The sequence below is a fragment of the Henningerozyma blattae genome, chromosome 7, assembly GCF_000315915.1.
Source record: "Henningerozyma blattae CBS 6284 chromosome 7, complete genome".
Lineage (NCBI taxonomy): Eukaryota > Fungi > Ascomycota > Saccharomycetes > Saccharomycetales > Saccharomycetaceae > Henningerozyma > Henningerozyma blattae.
This window is the reverse complement of record NC_020191.1, coordinates 195,995-220,375: the sequence shown is the minus strand read 5'-3', so window position 1 is coordinate 220,375 and position 24,381 is coordinate 195,995. Positions and strand designations below refer to the sequence as shown.

The following is a 24,381-nucleotide window of genomic DNA, read 5'->3' as shown; positions in this document are numbered from 1 at the left end:
AGATAAGGAGTCAGTACAATAAATTGTCAAGAAATCGGCGAATTCTGAAGCAAAAAAAAAAAGAGGAAGAAATAAGACTGTGGTTTAATATCAAATAATTATGTATCTATTTTTCGACCCATTCAGTAGAACTCATTTGAGATAATCTACTCAAAGCTCTAGCAAATGCAAATCGTTCCTCATCTACAAAAAATCTAGCCGCAGTATGGGCTACATCTTTTGAAAACCCGTGTTCTTCAATTAAATCAACTTCTGAAACTTTATCTTTTTTAATCTCCTCTTTTTTTAGAGTATTTAATTTTGCAATGTTTTTTTCAATCTGATCTTTTGGTTTCAATTGAAAATCGTTCAAAATGTCCTCAGCCTCCACGAATAAATGTGAGAAATCAGAAGCGGATGTGACTGCTAGTTTACCACCGTTATCATATACTGCATCTAAAAATGTAATAAATCTACGGATTTCGTCACGAACATAGATAGATAAGTATGGAATATCTGTAACAACAAATGATTTGAAGTTAGATGCTAAAGTTAAATAATCACCGGCTGCAAGAGGACTTCCACATAGTTCTTTGAAAGTAAATTGGGCCACTCTTTGAGGAACACATTTTGGTACATTTAACTCTCTACCCCATGTGGTTAATTTAAAATTATAATGAGTGGTATGAACATCGTTGGAGGTTGTACTTTGAGAAGCATCGCTATCAATTTGACCAAAATAATGATACCATTCATTGACATGATTAATTCTCTTTGTTTGAACTAATTTTGAATCATATAGCTCATCAGGGTTAGGGAAATAATAAACTGAGGATATAGGTTTAGGAATCTTCCTATAGTCAGTCTTCGAATCCAAGCATATCACATTTGTTTGATTCTTAATTAACTCAATGCAAGGAATAAAGCTATCTCTTTGAACACCATTTATATAAAGATCATCAGGTTTTCTATTTGAGGTGGCAAACAAGATCACACCATGATCATTTGAAATTAGCATCATTAACAATCTTCTTAATAGCATTGCATCAGCAACATCAGTAACTTGGAATTCATCAAAACATAATATTCTTGAATTTCTTGCAATTTCCCAAGCTAAAGTAGGGATTGGATCTGTATCAACATTCTTTGACTTCTTTGCCTCCTGTTCTAATTCAGTTTTAAGATCATGAGATCTTTTATGAATTGTTTGCATAAATTGATGGAAATGAATTCTTCTTTTTGATAAATGGCTTGGTATTGTATTATAAAATAAATCCATTAGCATTGTTTTACCACAGCCTACATCACCGTATAGGTAGATACCCTTTGGTATATTTAGTTTAATTTGTCCATTTTTAGGATTATTTTTGTTCTTTAAAATAGATGCAAACTTATTAAAAATGGAACCATATTTATGATTAATAGGTTTATGATTTGGTAGAGTTGGGGACATATAATTGAGTAAATCAGTATGTAACGATTCTAAATCTTTTAGAATAGACCTTTGAAAAGGATCATCTTTTAGTTGGTTAATTTTTACTAACCTCTGGTATTCATCCAGAGGAGATCGGATTGGTTTGTTTGTTATTGTATTTAAAGACCGCGCAAAAAGAAATCCTTGGTATAACTTATTTTTATTTATAAGCCGTCTTAATGTGCATGTAAGAGGGGTATTCATTATATGATAATATTAATATTTTATTCTTTTTTGTTGTTGTTGTTGTTGTTGTAGTGAATGTAAACTAAAGTTTTATATTTTTATTCAATTACTCGAGAATAATTACTGTATAGCAAAATACATAACAAAAATATTAATAAAAGATTCAAATCTTGAAGAACGGTTATATAAAGGTTGGAAAAATTCTATGTTAGAGCTATTTGGCCATTCACTTTTTTCCCTTTATAAACCAGTAATTCAGTTAACCGAAGGCAAATAATAATGTTAGAAGCAATTATGATATACAGCAAATGGCCTCCTTATTTGTGGTTAAAAAAATGACTGTTGGATCTTAGATTGAAATAATTAAGCAAAGCATCTTGATGTTTGATATTCCTATCAATTGTAAATTCTTTTTTTATTTACAATTGAAATGGTGTATAATAGGCGGAAGATTGTCGGAGTTCCCGATCGGCTCTCTTCCGCTAAATTCAGTTCTACTTTCGCTGTTTATATTCGTGACAAAATAATAGTAAGAAATATCCCTTATGAAAATTCCAAATGTAACGTATATTCTAAGTTTTAATGGTCACGCTTCCACCCCACCGGTTGCCTGGTGCTTTCACTCTGTAAAGGAAAATTATATTTTAACGAAAAAAATTGTATATTTGAAACTAACTATCTTGAGATATTAACAGTATAAATGAGATTTATAATATTTAATTGTCTAGACATGGTATCATTCATATAAATAAGTAATATTAGGGTATGCTGAGTAAGCCACTTTATTTTGTTCCTTGAATTTTTTATTTTAATATTAAACTATTATGATTCATGTAATCTATATAAGCCGTATCTTAGCTAGCAAACTGTAGTCTGTCTACCAGTTGTTGTTTTGATATGATATTCTTTATTCCCAACTGTCTACCTTACTAGACCCTGCAACATCTCTAATAAGGATCAAAATGCTATATAATTATCTGCATAATCATTGACTATTAGGGACGTATGGGTACCAGGTAAATCTAAAGTTAGGTAAAGACAACTGATTTTACCACCCATGTTTCAAAAAAGAATGCATATAACTTCATCCCTTAGAAGACAAAAAATTAGCTTATTTAAGTACATATTAGATAAATAATCAATATATTTTTGAGAGTTTAAATACAAGTCAGTAGTCTAAATAGAAAGGTTAAATCCTACAAACTAGTAATTATGTAGTGCATATTGGACTGACCTATTGTTTATTCCAAGCTTATATAAAACATTGTAGCTTGTCAACTAATAGGTTCCAGATCGGACTTTGATATTATAAAAATTGGTTTCTAATTTTTCATTTAAGACGTGTATAAGGGGGATGTGTACAATAATGTGTATATCTAACAAGTAATAGTTATGGATAGATAATCTGCACATATTTATTATTAGAGTAAGAGCATGGTAATAGGTAAATTAAACTAGAGGTAAACCTTAATGCATTTACATTGTTGCATATATGCAATACTATTAGCTTCAGTATTATAATCAATGATTTGTCTATAGTGTTTAATTTATATTGAAATAAGTCCAAATTAAATTCTCCCTATTGAAGTCGGAATATATATGAATAGGCAAGTGGTGGTTTGAAACCTCAAGATAAGGGATATTCATTAATAGATAACATTTATAAGAAAATATATTTAAAAAAAAAATCATATACCCTTTTTATTTTATACAAGGTAAAACAAAAATGCATATAATTTTAAAATATAATATAGTTGTATAAATGATTATATACAAAACCTTTCAAATAAATATGAAAGGAAAGGTGAAGGGAATGGAAAGTAAATAGTTAAATAATTTATATAATAATGAACTAATGAACAATTAATGAAAGTTCTACGGATTCTACAATAATTAGAATGTAAGCGAGAAAAGTGTCTGTTTAGTTTAAATGGATTGTTCCTTGTTTATTGTTATTGGGAATCGAAATAAAAGAAGAAATAATAATAAGAAATAATAAAAGAATAAGAAGAAAATACGGTAGAAAAAAAGGTAACAATTAAATATTATTTGAAATAAATATTCTTCAAAATCTTAAGTTTAAATTTAAAATAGGAAATTAAAATAAGAACATAACAGCGGCAGCAAAACCAACGATTGATGGAACACCGTTAGCAATAGCACCATTAGCAGTGAAGATAGATGGTAAAGTGGTAACTGGAGCAGCCTTAACAGTGTTAACAACGGTGGAAGCACATTCTTGGGTTTCAACGGTGACACAAGTTGTTTCAACGATAGTTTGACCGTTCATGTTAGTAGTAGTTAAAGTCTTGGTGATAGTAACATCTATGTTAACATTTTCAGTAACTTCAGCAATGTTTGTGACAACTGGTTGGTAAGTGACTTGTGGAGCTGGAGCCTTGGTAACTTGTGGAGCGTAAGTGGTCTTTGGAGTAGTGGAGACCTTTGGAACAGTGCATGGACATTTAGTGATAGTTAAGGTGGTGGCTTCAGTGATAGTGTAAGTAACGCTGTTTTGAACAAAAGTAGTTGGGTGTGGGCAGAAAGTAGTGAAGGCAGTAACGGTTTCGTATTCAGTAGTGGTGACATTTTCAGAAACGTAGTTAACTGGAGAAGAAGCTTCGAGGGTGATTAATGGAGGTGTGATTAATGGTTTGGTTGTGTTTTGAGGAACAACGGTTGATTTAGTGGTAACTGGAGCTGGAGCCAAAGGAGTGGTAGTTGGAGTAGAAACTACTAAAGTAGTGCTGTTCTTGCTCTTAGAAACAGTACATGGACATTCAGTGATTGTTAAAGTGGTTTCACCAGTGACAGTGTAAGTCTTACCGTTTTGAACGATAGTGGTAGAAGATGGACAATAAGTAGTATAAGCAGTTACAGTTTCCCATTCTTCTACAGTTGTACCGTTAGCAGTAGTGTTGACAACTTCTTCCGATAATTGAGAAGTAGTGCTTTCAACAGGAGCGATTTCAGAAGCAGAAGAGACAGCTGGTGGTACGGAAGAAGCTAAGTCAGAAACCTTTGGTGGAACTGAAGTAGTTTCAAGGTCACTTGAAGGTAATAATGAAGTAGTTGGAGCAACTGCAGAAATTAATCCAGAGGAAGAAGGAAGGGTATAGTTACTTTGGGCCTTAGCCAAAGAGAAAATAGAAGAAGCAGTAGCAACAGAAACGAATGTATTAGTGAATTTCATTATTAATGAGTTATTTTGGTATTAGAATTGACAAAAAAAAGAAAACGAGAGAGATTAAAAAATTATATCTGGATTAATTGAATTAGTCTTTTTTTATATAGTTTTATTGTATTACAAAATAAATGAGTAAAAGGAAAATATATATGAGAGAAGGATAAAAATTGGAATGAAAGGGGAAAGAAAAAATCTCAAGTAAACTGATGTTAAGGTAATGTTTATATACCTTTTTTTACCGAATGATTCTTGATTAATGGACAACTGATCAAGTCTCATATTTACTGAACACTGTTTTTTTTTTTCATTGCTAGTGTGAGTAAACAAATATAAGAGTGGTGTAAAAGTACTTTATACGGTTGTTTATTCAATTAATTTGAAAATAAATGTCTTTTGTTTTATTTGTTTATGAGCTACTTTTGGAAACGGATACAAATAACTATAATTGAACATTTGTTCAATAAAAAAAAATTTTTCTTGCGATGAGAAAAAAAAAAATATTATCACAAATAATACCTTTACCCTAACATGATAGTTGTTGTCAATAGACCAGAATCTTTTCTATATTACAAAAAGGAAGTAAGTTACTTTCTCGGATAAGAATATTAAGAAGAATAGTGCAACGGAATATGGCAATGGTGTCATCATTAAAATTGCAGTTGCCCAAAGAGGTAACTAATAAATAGAATTGGAGCTTAAAAATTCAAGCTCAACCTATAGGAGTCAGGAAAAAAGTCCAATAAACTCCCAATGAATGGAGTTTTTTGGGTACGGCCATCCTATACTTCTCCTGATTGATCAGTCAGGATCTAGGATCTACTATTGAGAATTGATAAAAAAAAGATCGGTAACCAGATTGATGATAAGTATGGAAATAAGGATATTTATTGGCTGGACAAGTGTTTATTTTATTTGTTTTTGGAGTCTACGCTTATATCGATATAGATGTTTTTGGCGATGAGTTTCCTTTCTGGGCCATACCCGCTGACGGCACCAAACGCGGTGTGCCAATTTCCCAAACAGGATACTGTGGACTACGGGATTTCTCAGGCACATTCCTTGGCAAAGTTAAGGCAGATCACCCCGGGAAAAGGCTTAGAGATCTGTATAGATCTTAATAGAATAGTAAGAAAGAAAAAAAAGGTTATTTATGGAAGCATGGTGATGAGCCTCATTATTGATTGTTTACTTGACACATTGGACCATATTTTTCGCTTACTAGGGCGAAAAATTTGTTCGAATCTGTCAACTCTTGTTCTCCTGGTTCAACTATTTCGGGTCTATTCTCTCATTCAGATATAGTATTTGTATATTATTTATTGATCAAGCAAATACTAATAGTTTGTGCATCCACAACTGGAAATCCTAAAACTAACACCTGCGTTAAACCCTACTTTTTTTTTGCAAGGCCTGAACAATAGAAATAATGGCCTACTTTGGTTGTGGTATTTCCAAATAAGGAGAGCTGAGACCAAGCTTTTTGATTGAACCTATATACGTATTAGACAGCACACAAGTACACAAGAATTGAACACCTAGTGTCTATGTCTTACTTTTAATTCCTTCAACTTCTTTTATTAGAATCGGTTTGAATTATATATATATATACATGTATATGTATCGTATTACTCCAACAATCCATATCCAACCGAAAACCCTTTCTATTTGAGTTAAATGTGAGGTAAAGCTTAAAGTCTGTTGGAAATAGTTTAATCCTCCATATTTTCTTTCATATTTGATCAAAACTTAATTGTGTTTGCAATTTCCCTTTTTTTCTTTTTTCAGCACCAATTAGGAAGACTCTATTATAATATTTTTCGCGTTTTCGTGTGTCGGACTTAGTTCTTGATTAGCTAAACGTGATTTCTCTTTTAGCTTATATCATTGCTGTTTCTTGACTGGCCAAAAGATCTCGGCCAAGATCTCTCGAGAACTCCGAAAACTGTCCAGATCGGGCTATCATGTTCCGAAGCAGTAATGTCCTTGGAGTGAAATAAATAAATCTATTATTTATATTTATTATTTATTGTGTTTGTGGTTGCCTTGTTTATTTAGAAATAAGACTTAAATCTTGATAACCATAACAATTTACTTGGTACTATTGTATCCAGGGACCGATATATGATAAGAATAATAGTTTAATATCTTCAAATCTTGACATCATAGAACATTAAACTTTTCTTCAAGGTGCCTAAATTGTTCATTGTGTGGTTAAACAAACAAATAAATCAAATAGCATTGTTTTTGTTGATTTTGGGTTCTTTCAAAAAGGTCTATTCTTCTATTGTATCAATATTTATTTACATGTAATGTGGTTTAAGAAAAAAAATTATTTAAAAATATATGTTAATAGTCTATATATAGAGACGCTTCATTAAAGAAAGGTAGCTGTTGTTGTATCAAGAAAAGCGAATCAAGAACAAGTTAGTTACACTGGCTTGATTGCCCCAATCGATCTTACAGATAAAAATAAAGAAGCATAGATATTAGTGCGATAGTAGATACTGTAACCTTTAATTTCTTTCACAGATTTATATGGTTCTACTCAAGAATAATTTACTTCTTCAGCATCGTGCACGTCTTCAGTTACAGCTTCTTGTTGATAATAACATTTTTTTTTAATAACACCACCAGTCGCCAAGGGTTCTTGTATTTTTCATTTTTTTTCCTTTTTTTTTCATTTTCTTTATCTATCTTTTTATTTTTCCTCACTAAATTTCCTATTTTGTCCAATTTTTTCAGCTTCCTTGTAATTCTTCGAGAACCATTTTTTCCATATTTTGAGAAATTATTAATTACTGAAATATCAAAGGCTCACAATTTGTAAATTGAAGAATGATTCATAATGGGAGGGATATTTTTTTAGCTTTCATTCATGTATTACTATCAAATCTTTTTCTACTAATATTAATCGAGCTTTATTCTTGCTAATTTATCGATTTCAGAAATAAAAGATCTAATAGCAATTGTTTTAATAAAAAACAGCAATCTCGTAAATATAAGATACTATTGCATTCTTATTTCTTTTTTTTTTCTCTTTGCTTAATTATACATCACTTTATTTCCAAATGACAATGGGCGAAGCAAATGACACCTTTAAATTGATTGTATTAAGACATGGTCAGAGTGAATTAAATCATGAAAATATTTTCTGTGGTTGGATTGATGCCAAATTAACAGAAAAGGGGAAAGATCAGGCACGTAATACAGCTAAATTGATTAAAGATTATTGTTTAACTAATAATGTGAAATTACCAGAAATTGGTTATACTTCAAGACTTGTTAGAACTGAACAAACAATGGATGTGATTCTTGAAGAATTAGGTATTTCACAACTAAATAAATTTAAAGTAACTGGTTCTGTTGATAGTGATGATATTGATAAATTTTTCAAAGAGTCCAGACCAACTACCATTCCTGTGTTACAAACTTGGAGATTAAATGAACGTCATTACGGTTCATGGCAAGGTCAAAGAAAACCTAATATTTTAGAAAAATATGGTAAGGATGAATATATGTACATTAGAAGGGATTATCATGGTAAACCTCCACAGGCAGATTTAAAACGTGAAATGGTACAAGAAAAAAATGATTTAGGCTCAGCTACTGGTTATGAATTCAAAGAACCAAATAGAAATTTAAAATATAGGTTTGAAGAAGATTCAAAAGAAAAATTACCAGATAGTGAATCATTATCCGAAGTGGTTAAAAGATTGAATCCATTTTTGGAAAACGTAGTATTTAAAATCTCACAAATTAAAAATCAATCTTCCTGTTTGATCGTTGGCCATGGTAGTTCTGTTAGATCTGTGTTGAAGATTCTTCAAAATATTTCAGATGAAGATATAAAAGATATTGACATTCCAAATGGGATCCCATTAGTTATTGAATTGGAAAAAAATACAAATAAATTCATCAAATGTTTTTATTTAGATCCTGAATCTGCCAAAGTTAATGCTGAAAAAGTTCGTAATGAAGGATTTGTCCATAATCCATAAGTAAAAAAATAGAAATTTCCTATTTTTTTTCACCACACCTAAATGATCCATGTAATGTTATATAATGAATCTGTTCTTTCCATAAAAAAAATTACCTTTCAAATGACTTATGACAATTATAATAATACTAATAATAAAAACAATATATATACCAACATTAATAATGCCATTCTTTTATATACATATTTATAAGCTTACATCATAGAAGATATTCGTGAATTATATATATATACGAAATATTTCAAGTAGGTAATAATAACTCTATAGACATGAATTTTCTCTTAATTCTAAAAAAAATAATTAAAATACAATATTTTTTTTCTTTTTTAAAAAAAAAGAGGGATAATATTACGTATGCAAATTATATGATTTATAAGAATGTATATATATTTATATGAATGAATGAAATTTATTCTTTTAAAAAAAAAAATGAAATGGCAAAAAAAGATGTAATGAACTGCTCAATTCAATCAAAGATAATGAAATTAAAACGAATTCTCTAGGCAGTAATATAAGTTAAATTTTTCTTGGCAAAATTTGTAATTTCTTTTCTTTCTTGTAATGATAATGATTCATGCTTGGATTTGATATGTCTTGACAATGCATCTAATCTTGAAAATGTCTTTTGATAGCCCTGATCACCTAATGTTTTAACACATTCTAAACAATGGAACACGATTTTATTTTCTGCATGAATTGTATTCTTATGTCTTGTCAAATCATAAGGTCTTGAAAATTGAGCAGAGCAAGGAATTTTTGTGATTGGATTAATAATTTTGCAAACAAATAATTCAGGTAATAAACTCTCAGAGGACTTATTTGTATTGGTAGCATCTTTATTATTTGAAGGTGATGATTTAGAATTGGATGAAGCTTCTTTATTATCTTTTGATTCTGGCTTTAAAGATGCGTTATTGTCATGGATATGATGATGATGGTGGTGGGTATGATTATTAATTGCTTGATTTGTTTGATTTTGTCTCTTCATAGAATTATTTGCCTTTGCTAATTTAACAGATTTATTCAATTTAGTAGACTTTAAAGATTTAGTAGATTTTTTATATTTATTCTTAATGGGTTTAATGCTATTGGATTTAAATGAAGAAGAATCTTCTAATGTTGTCAAAGATTCTGCTGTATTTAAAAGATTTAACGAGCTTACTTTATTGGAGATTGGATATATGTCGACATCTAAGGAGTCGATATCGTCCAAATCTGGAGAGAGTATTGTATTAGATGAATTAGAATCTCTAGTTGTTGAATCTATGATACCAGTTGTGACGTCTGAATCTATATCCATATGATCAATATTTAGAGAATCGGAATTAATAATGTTACTTGAAATCAAATCTCTAGATAATAACAATTCATTAGTATTATCATCAAAAAGATTTTGATTTAAATCTAGTAGTATATTGTCATTATTTGCATCATCATTTAAACTTAAATTTAAATCAAGATCAAATTGACTATCTGAATTATTTAAGAGACTATTTGTAGAATCATTTCTTATTATGGAAATTGAACTATCAATTAAATCAGTTGATGATGGTGTAGGTGATAATGGCGTAGGTGATAAAGTTGAAGATGACAAAGAATAATCAGCTACTAATGATTTTTTTGGTAAATTTAGCATGCTTGATGAATGTCTTTCATTATTTGATATGGTAGCCAAATTTAAATTTTTAATATTAGTAGTAAACTCATTTGAAGTCGATATAGAAGTTGGTGTTATATTAGTAGGTAGAGTAGCCAAGACTTTTCTGTCATTATTGCTATTATTGTTCTTAGCGTTCTTATGACTAATCTTTCTTTCCAAAGAACCATTAAATTTCATAATATTTTTAACGTCTATACCTAACTCAGAAGCTGTAGTACTATCTATCGACGATGAATTACTTATTGGTTGTGAAGTTTGGGAAGATAATAATTGAGTTGCAAGTTTATTATTGTTATTGGCGGAACGATTATTATTGGACGATGTTGAACTGTATTGGGTATTATTAGTTGTAGAGCGAGAATGTGATAATGAACAAGTTGATTCATTTCTCTTTATAAAGGAATTGATGGATTGAGTAGTTAAAGTAGGATCAGAGAATTGTTTAAAGATATGTTGGACCTTATCAGTGATTATTCCTCCAGATTCATAGCTAAAGCCATTGGTATTAGAGGTATTAGTGGTTGTATAATGATTATAATAATCATCATTCCAAGGAACTTCGATAATATGTTGAATTTCATTGGAATTATTTCTATCAAGTAAGTCATCAGTATTATTATTATTATTGATCATGTCGTTAGAAAGAGTGTAATTGTTACTAGAGATGCTAGAGTTACCAGTATTGTTTGAGGGAAGGGTTAACTTATTATAATAGATGGGATCAGAAGCAGAATGCAAATTATTCCAATTCCAATGGTATAACTCGTCTTCCAACACATCATCAATAGTTCTTTTTAAAGGTAATTCTGTAGAAGCCATTTTCAAAGATTTGTAAAATACTTATATGTTTTGTATTATTGTTATTTGATTCTTTATATTTATTTTATTTTTTATCAATAAGATTTGTTCAGATAATCTGATTTGTCAGGTATCGATCTCTCCTATTTTTTTCAACTATAAGATATCTTCCTATGAAATATCTTGAAAATCTTTTTGACTGTCGTTTATGAAAATCTTATTAAAAAAAATGTGCTATTTATACACAAATAATAAATACGATAAACAAACTGAGTCAGTAATTCAATTATAAAATTCTAATGCAAACACCCACTTGCTAAAAAAAACCTCAGATTTCAAAGACAGGAAAAACAAAACAAATCGATATCCTTGTTTTTTCAATTATATATATAAAAGAAAATCCAATTGCATATGCTGATTCTGAAAAAGCCTGTATGTGATCGTTTAAATGACTACTATAATTGTCGAAACTTGTCCAGGGACAAACTGTTGAGCTGTTTCTTTTCTTACTTGAATTCCAATTTCCACGAGAGAAAAAAAATTTTTTTTCTAAGTTATCAGGGGCTTAGTAATCATAAAGAGGAATTCCAAATCCTTAACTTTATATTTTTGAAACCCCGTGTCTTTGGGTTCAAAAATTGACAAATTACCAAAACTGCCGAAATTTCAATATTTTCAACAATTCTCACAGTTTTGGAATATTCTGGAAACCTTATGGATAACCTCAAACCAGAAAAAGAAATCGCATGGAATTGGAATGATGACGCCGCTTGTCCGAGACACCACGTCACGAGGAAAATTACATTTCCGAATGTAGTAAACCCGGGAATGTCCGGGTGCGGTTGGACATGTCTGAATGGTTTATATCCGACGGATATTAATGTCATCAGACATTTCCGTCGGATATTTCTTAAGTGGTAACTCCGTCGGACGGCCTGGCATGTGCTTTTTGTTTCAAACAAAATATCGAGTATATTTATTATTCGTCATCATCAAGTAAGTGTATATATATTTATGTATAAAATGTATCTGTAATTGTATCAGTGTATTTAAATGCATAATGTTCTTTTATAAGCTATTCTTCAAATTCAACAGCAGCATCCCAGAACTTAGTCTCCAACTCACATACATCAGCAAAGATCTTGACTAAAGTATCAATTTCATCAAATGGGTAAGAACGGGCAATTTGATTCAATAGAGCAACACCTTCCTTCATAGCGTTTGTATAGTTTTCACTTCTATAAACATCACACCATTCTAAATAATATGGGAATTTTTCATTCAATTTGATACTATCATTGAAAGTAATCAAGGCATAACCATACCCCATTAAACATGGTGTTAATGCTGCTACTAATTCTTCCCAGTTACCTCTCTTGGCAACATCGTTGAAATATCTAGAATAATTATTCAATGCAGTACCTCTTTTCATTGTGCTGAAGTACGAATCGTCTTTAATACCAAAATATCTCTTTAATTTATCTTGATGAGCTGAAACTTCATGTTTAATGGCACCCACAATAACTAATTCCTTTTCAATATCTGCCAAATCAGGAGATTTGCTAGCGGCGATACAATGTACTCTTGCATAATCCACTAAATATGTATAATCTTGTTCAACAAAAAATTGAAACTTTCTTGGTTCTAAGGTTCCTTCAGCTACTTGTTTGACAAAATTATGATTGATATAAGAATCCCAATGTGGTTTAACTATTGGATGTTTAATTAAATATTCGAAGAAATTGTTTTTAATTTCCTTTTCCGCTTGAGCATTATATTCCTTGGTGGACATCTTGGCAGAAACAATCGAATGGCCTGCAAAACAATCATCTTTAATCATTTTTTCCATTGGAACTTCGATGGAATAAACATGGTTGATTGGGCCATTATCAGTAATATGTTTCTTAGTAACATCACAACCAATAGAAATAGCATTTTGAACATACTCAATACCACCATAAACTGATTGAGGTAATGAATATCCTCTAGCCAAATTAGATGCAATAGATGAACTTAAAGTACAGCCAGTCCCATGAGTGTTACAAGTTGGTTCATGATTACCACTGTATACGAAAAACTTGTTTTCTTTAGCCAAATATAAAACATCAATGATCTTATTATCCTTCAATTGATCTAATGATAAATGACCACCTTTAACTAAAATGTTGTCACATTTAGTTTCAACCGATAATTCTTGGGCAATATCAAACAATTCCTCAATGGATTGGATCTTATAATCACCTTTATTTATTAATCTCAAGGCTTCTGGAATATTTGGGGTGATTAAATCAGCAAATGGAGTGATTTTTGTTTTAATTAAATCAACCAATTCATCACCAGCCAAAGAAGATCCGGAAGTAGCAACTAAGACAGGATCAACAATTAATTTAGGTCTATTAGAACCTAATTCTATTAATTTCTCATTTAAGGCTTCGATGGCATCAGAAGTTAACATCCCACATTTAATAGCATCGCATCTCATATCTTTTAAATTAGCATCTAATATTTCCTTAACGATTTTCTTTGGTGTGTTTTGGATATTATAAACTTTGGATGGAGTTTGAACTGTTAATGCAACAATGCATGACATACCATAACATCTATGTGCAGTGAAAGTTTTCAAATCTGCTTCAATACCAGCACCACCACTTGAATCAGAGCCTGCAATAGTTAAAACAGTTGGAAGTCTTTCTTGACGAGACAAAGTCAAGTATGGTGGTGGTGTATTGATATTAACAACAGTTCTTGTCATCGGTTGATTACTCTTTTTGTCCTGTACTAAAGGGATATTTTAATTTATTTTATTTTTCAAACTGACATAAGAAATAAAATAAAAAAGTAAAATTGGAAGTACTACAATGTCATAAGATAATTTATATATATAATAGATTTTCATTTAATCAAATATAGTAAAGATCATAAAAGAAAGCCATCATCTGTACTTGGTACCAAAGTCATTGAAAGTTACGGACCTTTAGTTCGTCACTCATCCACTGAATTCTAAGCGGTGTTTGAATCTCATATAAATTTTTAGTTGCATTGAAATCCTGGGCTTGAGAATGAATATCTCGAAATCTCATTCACGAAAATGCACGTTTGATTACCTTTTCGGGAAATTTAGCCGGAATATGAAAAATAATTCCAATAAAAGTGAGTAAAGGAAATAATTAAAATATACTCATCCCTTTATTAGTATTCCTTTAGCAATCCTACATAAATATGTGGATCAATTAATTAATTTTCGAATTAGGATAATTTTTGACATATTTCCTGCCCATACACGATATACAATTGCAAAGGTTAAATTCTAGTACGGGTAAAGCTTCATATATAAATAATATATTAAGGTTAGCAATTGCATAAAACATTAGTTTAAACATATTATTGATATATACATCTATTTATCATACAAACTTATACATCATTTTAAATAAAAATAATATGGAGAATGATGTAAAGCAACTAAATTATAATTAAACACGTAAACAAAATATTATGAAACGAAAATAATGAAAAAATGTCCCTAAAACTGGAATTATTGAGTATAATGTGATGGAAAATCTATAGTAGTCTAGAAGATATCATCACATCTTTTCCAGTCATGAACTTTTCTTTCATTCCAATATTTGCCAGTAAACTTCCAATACGAAAGTTTTGTTACAGGATGAGTTTCTTTAGTGAACCACTTAGGTTTGTAGTCTATATTTCCTTCTTCTCTCTTCTTACGTACAGCTCTTTGTTTCTCTTCCAATCTAGTCTTTTCATTGGCAGCCTTGTCATATTCACCATCTTCCATAGCTCTTTGATCAGGTCTTAAACGCGTATCAGTAGGGGCAACCCATTTAACTAAATGTGGTTGTGGAGCATTTAATGTAATTGCAAATGGTGTTAAGTGGAAAGGTGCATCTGGTCTATCGTTTACTTTCCAAATTAAAAATTTACTACCATCATTAGCTGGACCTTCAGTACTACCAGCAGCAGATTTGGTTTTTTCTAAGGAAATATTACCTTTATTCTTGTTTGTAACTTTCTTTGCAAAATATGATTCATTCCAATGTCCTCCCATGACCCATTTCTTATCACCTTTCTTGTCAAATACTTCACCTCTAACTTCAAAAGCCCCACTAGATCTCCAACCACGAGCTTTGAAATGTAAAGTACATTTATCACCCGTATTATGATTCGTGATTGTAACATCACCATGATTATCAACTTGAGGATTACCCACTAAAATACCAATAACAGTATTGTTTGGTTTTTTCCATGTATATAATTCTTCTGGAGCTTTTGGATCATCTGGACGCATTTTTACATACCATAAACCCAAATGGTTCACTTCAAATGATCTACCGTTAAACTTAGTATCGACATATGATTCCCCCCAAAAATCCCATTTTGGTGATTCAGTCCAAGTTGCAGAAATTGGTGGATGATGAGAGACTTGTTCTGTGAAAAATCTATAATGCTTATCAGGACGTGCATATTCATATGTTTCACCTAGTAGAGGGTTGAATGGTTTAGCAACTCTTTGTGTAGTGGAAGCACTTGAAGAAGCAGCGAAACATGCTACATATAATAATCTTAATGTAGAATCGTTGAAAGTACAAGCCCTATCTAGCAATTCTGAATATTCCAAATCTTCAGCAACTCTTTGCAGTAAAGAAGTTGGTTCGTTAAAAGTAACAGGTAAAGTCATCTTTGTCATATCTTTACCAACCATAGATTTTAAAACAGACCATAAACTAATAGAAGGACGATCATCTTCACTAAGGGCCAATCTCTTTCTTTGGCCATCCTCATAGCCTAGCCAAGTGCCTTGTGCATTTAATGTTTCTTCACGAGCAGCTTGTGATTTAGTGACTGCAATAAGGTCGGTTTTCATCATCTTTACAGGAGCCTTTTTCTTTATTACCTCTGCTTCTTTAGTCTTTACTTTAACAATTTCGGCCATCTCTTCAGGAGATTTCTTGGCTGGTTGTGGGCCCGCTTGAATTGCCTTAGCTTGGGCTTGGGCTTGGGCTTGGGCTTGAGCTTGGGCTTGAGCTTGAGCTTGGGCTTGGGCTTGGGCTTGAGCTTGGGCTTGGGCTTGGGCTTGAGCTTGGGCTTGGGCTTGGGCTTGAATTTGAGCTTGGGCTTGGGCTTGGGCCTCTTGGTGGGCTTGGGCTTGGGCTTCTGCTTCTGCTTGTTGTTGAGCCAAAGCTTGGGCTTGAGCTTGTTGTTGAGCCAAAGCTTGGGCTTGAGCTTGTTGTTGAGCCAAAGCTTGGGCTTGAGCTTGTTGTTGAGCCAAAGCTTGGGCTTGAGCTTGTTGTTGAGCCAAAGCTTGGGCTTGAGCTTGTTGTTGAGCCAAAGCTTGGGCTTGAGCTTGTTGTTGTGCTTGTAATTGAGCCTGTTGTTGAGCTTGTAATTGCGCTTGTTGTTGGGCTTGTTGTTGGGCTTGAAGTTGGGCTTGTTGTTGGGCGAAAGCTTGGGCTTGTTGTTGGGCTTGAACGTGAGCTTGGGCCTGTGCAGCTAATACTTGGGCAGCCTGAGTAGGTTGAACTGGAACTGGGGCTGGTGTAGCGTGAGTGCTTTGTGCTGGTTGAATGTCAGCGGGTAATTGAGGAGTTTCCATTGGTGTAACTAAGACAGGGTTTGTAGTTGACAAAGAATTGGTATTACCATTGACGGTAGAATAATCATATGATTGAATGTTTGATGACACACTATCTGAATCCTCACTTGCATCCTCTGCATCAAAGAATTCCTCCACATCCGAATCTTCATCATTTTCCTTCGTAGCAGAAATGAATTTCTGTACTTGTTCCAAAGTACTAGAAGAATCGTCATGTTTAGACAACCTTTTTGCAACATTCTGAGGGCTCTCAGTGTCTTGGATTCTTTTATTGACTACTTTCTTCAAAGTTCTTCTTTCTTTATCCATAGCTTCCAATCTTTGACTCTTCTTTCCTAATTCCCTTTCTAAGTCTTTAACAGATTGAATCCATACATTATTAACATCTTTTTGTTTTGTTAACATAGCCACTAATTTTTTATCTCTACTGGCAGATAACGTATTTAATTGTTCGAAGCATTGTGTGATAGTTTTTATGGAATTTTTAATAGTACTCCAAGATGCTTCATCCATAATATTGGTGTCTAATAACTCAGTTAGTGAAGATAATTCCATGGAAATATGTTTCTGTTGAAGTTCTACCTGTTGAGTGAAAGGGCCGTACTGGATTTGAATATCTTCATCATCAGTATCAATATTCATTCCAATACCATCATCTTCATCTTCATCAGATAATGCCTCACCTTCAGAATATTGTTGTTCGTAATTGCCAGTATATGCTGCATCATCTGTTGGTTCATAATCATAATTTGAATCAGCTGCTTCTTGAAGATCTTGTAATTCAGCCTGTTGTGTTTGTAGTGGAGGTTCTTGGACTAATGTTTGAGGTTGAATTGGAGGTTCTGTCGTAGTATCAGTTGACACAGGCATTGCTGTATCATCAACCATAGATTCTTGTACCTGTTGAGCTTCTGGTTCGGCAGTGTATTGAGTGGATTCTGGTATATTAGTGGCTTGTTGAGATTTAGATGGTGATCTAGATTGTTTTTGTTTAGTGGTGGTAGCAGTATTTTCCAAAGAAACTCCTTTAATTGAAGTACCAGGTGAACTAGATTCCAGACGAGTCTCCAATACCCTATTTACGTATGATTTTCCTGAAGCTGTTAAATTATTACTCATTCTAATATCATCTGGTAATATAACTTTTGATTTATTGCTACTGCCTGATCTCTTGTGTGAAGAAGTTCTTCCTTTAGAATCATCTGATTTAGATAAAGAAGAGGCAGTTTTTGATCTTGAACGACCATCATTTGAAGTTGCAGTAACTTGTTTCGTAGAATTTTCACGTGAGACATAATTATTCATTACCAATGCAGGAGAAACAGTATTTTTACCTTTCAATAATTCTTTATCCTTAGCAAAACGAATAGCACCTTGAATAGCCCACACCCATCTGTTTGTTTCAATTGGATGATTACCTTTTAAATGCCATCTTACAGTGCCTGTAGCACCACCTACGATTTCGAATTTCAATTTTTCGGTGGAATCTAAATGTAGATAACAAGTCCCCATGTTTAGATAGCCACGATTTGGATTTTTCGTATCAGCTTGATCTTTATAATAGGCTAATCTACCATCATTACTTAATACAAACCAACGTAACTTATAACCCTGTGCGAAATTTGTCCATTTTTTCAAATACCCTTTCAAAGTAGGAGCTTCATTTAAATTGTTGGCTACATTAATGACACTTTGTTCCTTTGCAGCTTTCTCTAACATTTTCTTCAATTGAACATCAATTGACATTTTAGAATTTGTAGGTACATCATTTTCATTAACATTCATTAATAAGTCACTTGGTAATTTACCACTTCTATCTCTTTTGAATGGATCTGAACCATGTTCGATCAACCATTTACACATGTGAACATCTCTCTTTTTAATAAATTCATGTAATACGGTATCACCAGTTTCTGGATCTATCCCGTTAATATCTAATAATTCTTTATTTCTTGGATTATCAAAGATTTTAGTCAATCTTTTAAAATCTCTTGAATTCAAACAATTTCTTAATTCCTTTGCCGTGGCTGCTACATAGTTTGCTCTTTTAATTTGCATCATTTGAGCCACGTTTAAGTTCTTACACATTTCTAATGGTAACAGTTCCGAATCGTTTAAAATACAGTCATTAATATTGGGCAGATCCATTAGATATGTGATTACATCGCCACGGGATTGTTCTGAGGCAAGATGTAGAGGGGTGTTACCGTCACCATCTTGATAATTCAAATCCAAATGAGGTACGAAATTCTCACCAGAATTATTATGTTTAGGAGATTTTGTAGATGTGGGTACCCATTTTTTAACTATTTCTTTAATCAATTCCAAGGGAGCCACTTGAACTGCATAATGTAGTAACAATTGACTGACTTCACGAACAATTGGATCATCTCTTGGAACAAATGAAGTGTTTAATAATTCTTGTAAATCATCAATAGTCCCTTGGCGTAATGTGTCAAGCACTTTTAATTTTAATAGAGGTTTACTAACAGTAGTTGGTGTGGAGCTATGAGCAGGAGAAGGGTTTACTGGTGGGACACCTGTTGGTGTGGTTGATACAATGGCAGCAGAGTTAGTATTTACAACAGGTTGTGTGACTACATTAGCATCAGCAAATGTATTGGCTGTAGCATTAAATCCATTCATAGTAATAGTACCGTATGTGGGTTAGGTGGTACCTGGAAGTTTATTGTTTACAAATTTATCAGTTTAAAGAAAAAAAAAGAAAAAAATATATGTAAAACAAAACAGGATAAAATAGAATATAGAGAATTACAATAGATCAAATATCAGAATCTAAAACAGTTGATTTATCTCACGATATTTATCTTATTTTTTGGAATTTTTTTTAAATGTTTTTTTTTTTTTGATCAATATTTTTGATCTGGTAAAGTTTTATTTATTATAGATGATGATCTGCTTAGTAGTCCTTTACTCCTCTTGGCTTAATGTCTAGAAATGACCCAAAAAAAAAGAGCTGAACAAACAGAAAATAGTTCTTAAATAAAATAAATCAACGATCTAAGAGCAGATAATCGATTGGGATCACTTTTGATCTATATTGAAATAAAGGTTTTATGAAGAAAGGAGAACTGGAAATAAAAGTTAGAATAAAATTGAAAATGAAAATGAAAATGAAAATATGATTAATAAACACTAACTCCGCTGTGGAAGAATTTCAACACTAATAATCAACACGATTAGTACCTCTTAATTACGATGGCAATGGTTAAGATCAGATTAAGTCAAGGGTCAAAGAGATGCTTACAAACTACTGGGCCTACAGGATATCATTGCCATCTGGCAGTTTTCCACAGGGCGTTATTCCCACGGATCGTAAGGCCCTGTTTTGTTCCGGACAACGTCATGTTGATGATCTGGAACGACTTGGACTTCTAGGGGCGTCCTTCTGTAATTGGCCTACTTCGGAACCTCTTCGGAGAGCGCTTAGACAGGCACGCACAGGAACTGAGCCGATACACGTGGTTATCGAATCCCAGCGGTGCCAATTTGGAAAGGGTTTTATAGTTTTTTAGGTTTATTTATCGTAAGTTATTTATTTATTTAATGCTAGATATTTGAGTCAGAAAATGTGATGACTTTTGAGGATTTGTTTACTCGAGTCGATCTATTCAGTTGCTATCCAGCCACTATTTGGTTTTATAGTGGTGAGTATTATTGTTGGTGCAACTGTTGTCCTGGTGCAACTATTTTTGGTGCAACTGTTGTCCTGGTGCAACTAGATGCATAATATTTACTTTTCACTTCCTTGCCTACCCAGTAATGCTGACATCAAAATAATCATATCCACCCAACAGATACGACAATGCCTTTGATCTTCCTTGTTCTTGGCTGTCTCCCGTGGATCTTAGCTCCACCATGTACTGTTCGGAATCCTGATTGGTCTTGGGTGCAGTGGAAGTGGTTCTTTGGAACATATGGAGAACTTCGACGAATGATTTTTCAATTAAAGCTACAAATCTTTTTGTTTGTTTATGTTTTGATGATACTACGATGGAAATGGAATTGTCTCTGATTACATATCCAATGCCAAACCCGTTAGGTACTACGGGTCCAAACCCAAAGTTCTTCAAGCAAGGGTTCCCACAATTCGAAGTGCTTAATGTGTTATTATTCATTATGCTCCAAGAACCGTCTTTGAAAAGGGGTGGAAGATCCATCTTTTCTTGGAATGATTCTCTCCAAATACAATACAACGCATACAAGTGTCTATCATGGCCTAACCCTAGTGAACATTCTTTCGTGATTGCAGAATGTTTGGAACAAGCCTCATGTAAATATTCAATTCTCTTTTCATCCGTAACGTTTCTTTCGAAAAGAGATTTCACAAACTTTTGAGATTCAAAAGTCACAGTTCTAATGGCTTCTGTTCTACCATTTTGGAAAGTCTTTGTCATGGCAGGCTCATATGTAGTTTCGAATTTACCATATAATGCGTAAAACGCTATTTGGAAGATTTGTTGAGTAAAGGCATCTGGTGAACACTTGAAGACTTTCTTGATCCAATGACCTCCATATTCATTGAAATCAAGGTTAACAAATTCATATTGTGAGATTAAATCAGAGACTCTTGTCTCTGCGAAATGTAATGATGATTTTAAAAATGAATCGATCTTCCATTCAAGTTTTCTTGGAATAGTAATTAAGTTGGCCATCGAATTACTATCATTAATATTATTGGATACTTTAACTTTTTCATTAAACGATTTGGATAAATTAAATACACTGGGGATATCCTTAGTAATTTCACTGGCAAAGTTCAAAATAGAATCAGTATAAATATCAGTCACGAGTCTTAGCACAGTATGACCATCAATACCTGTATGTTCAAAATTAATACCGGCTTTACCATTCCTAGTTATAATTAATTGTAATTTATCATACCAACGGTTTAAACACGTTCCCTTTTGGATTCCTAATGGTAATGAAGTTCTCACATTGTCCTTATTTTCAAAATCGATATCAGATGTACCGCATAGCATTGATTTTACCAGTTTACTCTCTTCTTCTTTTTCTCTTTCAGTATTCTTAGTGCTGTCAAAATTACTTTGATTATTACTTTTATCTGTATCAATGATTATATCATCTAAACATATGACGAATAATGCACTATCAATGATTCTTAAATTTTTCCAATTGGTCACATCTTCAGAATTTTGGATATAATCTCTAATATTTGACCAAACTCTTCTACTTTCAGTGGTAAATATACCTACTGGTGCAGAAATATTAGTCCTATTTTCATTATCCCCATCAATTAAAATGGAATAGAGATTCCATTCTAATTCTTCAGGAGAATTGAATATTGGATTATTATCAATATCTAAAACATCAAACCAGTAAAATTGACCCTTATACATGACCATGACATGATGAGAAGTCTTATCTGTTTGTAAATGGCAAGTTTCTTCTCCAGGGCCTGGTGGGATTCTGCTTGATCCAAATAATTTATCGTATTGATCCATAGATAGAGGAATCTTACCTCTAATCTTATCAGGACGTAAATTATCTTGTCTAATATCTTTAATAAATTTTAGAATAGAAACAACTAATTTAGAGGTTCTTTTGATTTGTAAAGTATATTCGCCATAAGTATCAATATTGCATGTTAATGAATTCACCATGGGATCATCTTGAAGTTGGAAAGAAGGGTTAACATTTAAGACTACCGATTGGTCATAAAATAAATAAGAATCATACCAAAATTGTTCAATATAAGATGATATTGGATTTTCTTTAGCTAATTGTTCATCATATTCAATTAATTTTTCTTGTAATTGTTGCATACTATCTAAATTTTCTGCAGAGAACACTTTTTGTCTTGTCTTTATTCTTTGTTTTTCATCTTGTAATGGTTCTACGCATGATATAAATCTATTAAGGGTATCTTCTAGGGGAGGAATAGGAAGTCTTTTTAACTTTGGAGTTTCTTTTGTCATATTAAGTGTAACGATAGGAATCTTATGAAGCGGAATTTTTAAATCTTAAAACTTGAATATTTCTTTAATCCAAAATCTTGAACTATTAATTATTTATATTAAAAAAAAGTATTTCAATCGTATCTGATAAATTAAGGGTATCATTAGTATTCCGATATTTTAAGTCACACTTCATATTTCGGAGTTCCTTTAAGCCGATGAACCCCGCATTATATATTATTACCCATTATAGACGAATATCCGATATCTAAAAAAAGAGATATGATTTCTATGCAAACGTAAATACGTTTTTTACTAGTTTGGATTATTTTTAGATATTATTAAAAAAATCGCTGTTTAAAACAGTATATGTTGAATACTTTCTGACTTAGTAAACTGACAAAATGGAAAGTCTTAGATGGTGCATATGTGAAATATAGAAGTGTCACATATTCATGAAATATGTGTCATATCATTATTAAAAATATATACAGAGTAAATTACCAGACAGGAACTAGAACCTTGTAAAAAAAAACTTATTAAACAAGGCAACTCAAAAGTATTAAAGAGTATTCAAAAAATAAAGAATATATCTACTTTTGCATTCTTTAGTAGTTCTAAGTCTATAGTAAAAGATCAGCAAAATAATTGTATCAACATAGATACATGTATATATATATATATATAGTTTATATAACTACGTACTGAGCAATATGATTAGTAACTAATAACATTATCTTTGGAAATGTAGGAATCCTGGAGGGATTACCAAGTCTTCGCATGGGTTTGAGGTAATCGCGTGACTTGTGGAGTGTCCAGCCATAAGTGGGACGCATTGTAACCAGTGGTTACAGATGTATTAGCTAGGTGTCGTTATTAAAAGATGACAAGGGCTATAGCCTAGGTATCTACTAACCATAGTAGTGAACGAACGGTTGCAAACGTGAGTCCAGGAGTAATGGGGAGAACTGGGAGCTAATCGGTTCAGGATGTATTGTTTGGGCCACCAATGAGTAAAGGTATATAAGAGGCGACTATAGGTCGACGAAGGTGCTGGAATATGATTAAATCATTTTCTATTAAGTGGTAAAAGACTTTTTATCACGTGACTTATTATTTAAAATGTGTTTTTCTGTTTATATCGAAAAACACTATTTAAGAAATATATTCACTTTAGTTATAGTATTTACTATATATTTCAAAATAGGATAATCGCCCTTACATCTTAAACACTGTATAACAATGTCTAACTCTCTTGAATCCCAGTAGAAGGATCTTCTTGATGTTCAAGAGGAACAACAAACAAGTGATTAACTAGTGAAGTAAATAGGTCAGTAGTTATATACCGGATCAATAAGAAGTGATTGATCATTACATCCTAATAAGTGACACTCTGGGTAACTGTTTATACCCGCTGAACCTAATATCCACTGTAGTAAACCCTACAGGAAAGAAAATTAAATCACGTGGCATGAACTCGAGTTGCAAAATGTCACATAGTGTGAGATACGTTAGTCACGTGTATAACCATGATCACGTGATAACGGAA

General features: G+C 32.2%; 7 protein-coding genes across 7 annotated transcripts; 1 reads left to right on the top strand and 6 right to left on the bottom strand.

Moving 5' to 3' along the window:
* Positions 1-106: 106 nt before the first annotated feature.
* On the bottom strand, positions 107-1,657 carry AFG1 (Afg1p; the record flags this gene model as incomplete). The annotated part of the gene is made up of 1 exon (XM_004181507.1): positions 107-1,657. One exon carries the CDS (start codon positions 1,655-1,657, stop codon positions 107-109), a length of 1,551 nt encoding a protein of 516 aa, XP_004181555.1.
* A 2,080-nt stretch (positions 1,658-3,737) lies between these two features.
* Positions 3,738-4,832, bottom strand: TBLA0G00880 (uncharacterized protein; the record flags this gene model as incomplete). Its single annotated transcript, XM_004181506.1, has 1 exon — positions 3,738-4,832. One exon carries the CDS (start codon positions 4,830-4,832, stop codon positions 3,738-3,740), a length of 1,095 nt encoding a protein of 364 aa, XP_004181554.1.
* A 3,062-nt stretch (positions 4,833-7,894) lies between these two features.
* On the top strand, positions 7,895-8,824 carry TBLA0G00870 (uncharacterized protein; the record flags this gene model as incomplete). Its single annotated transcript, XM_004181505.1, has 1 exon — positions 7,895-8,824. The coding sequence occupies one exon, from the start codon at positions 7,895-7,897 to the stop codon at positions 8,822-8,824; it is 930 nt and encodes a 309-aa protein (XP_004181553.1).
* A 499-nt stretch (positions 8,825-9,323) lies between these two features.
* RPN4 (stress-regulated transcription factor RPN4) lies at positions 9,324-11,303 on the bottom strand (the record flags this gene model as incomplete). Its single annotated transcript, XM_004181504.1, has 1 exon — positions 9,324-11,303. The coding sequence occupies one exon, from the start codon at positions 11,301-11,303 to the stop codon at positions 9,324-9,326; it is 1,980 nt and encodes a 659-aa protein (XP_004181552.1).
* Positions 11,304-12,357: 1,054 nt separating this feature from the next.
* On the bottom strand, positions 12,358-14,034 carry TBLA0G00850 (uncharacterized protein; the record flags this gene model as incomplete). Its single annotated transcript, XM_004181503.1, has 1 exon — positions 12,358-14,034. The coding sequence occupies one exon, from the start codon at positions 14,032-14,034 to the stop codon at positions 12,358-12,360; it is 1,677 nt and encodes a 558-aa protein (XP_004181551.1).
* An 819-nt stretch (positions 14,035-14,853) lies between these two features.
* TBLA0G00840 (uncharacterized protein) lies at positions 14,854-19,539 on the bottom strand (the record flags this gene model as incomplete). The annotated part of the gene is made up of 1 exon (XM_004181502.1): positions 14,854-19,539. One exon carries the CDS (start codon positions 19,537-19,539, stop codon positions 14,854-14,856), a length of 4,686 nt encoding a protein of 1,561 aa, XP_004181550.1.
* Positions 19,540-20,666: 1,127 nt separating this feature from the next.
* YAT1 (carnitine O-acetyltransferase YAT1) lies at positions 20,667-22,853 on the bottom strand (the record flags this gene model as incomplete). Its single annotated transcript, XM_004181501.1, has 1 exon — positions 20,667-22,853. One exon carries the CDS (start codon positions 22,851-22,853, stop codon positions 20,667-20,669), a length of 2,187 nt encoding a protein of 728 aa, XP_004181549.1.
* Between the last annotated feature and the right edge of the window lie 1,528 nt (positions 22,854-24,381).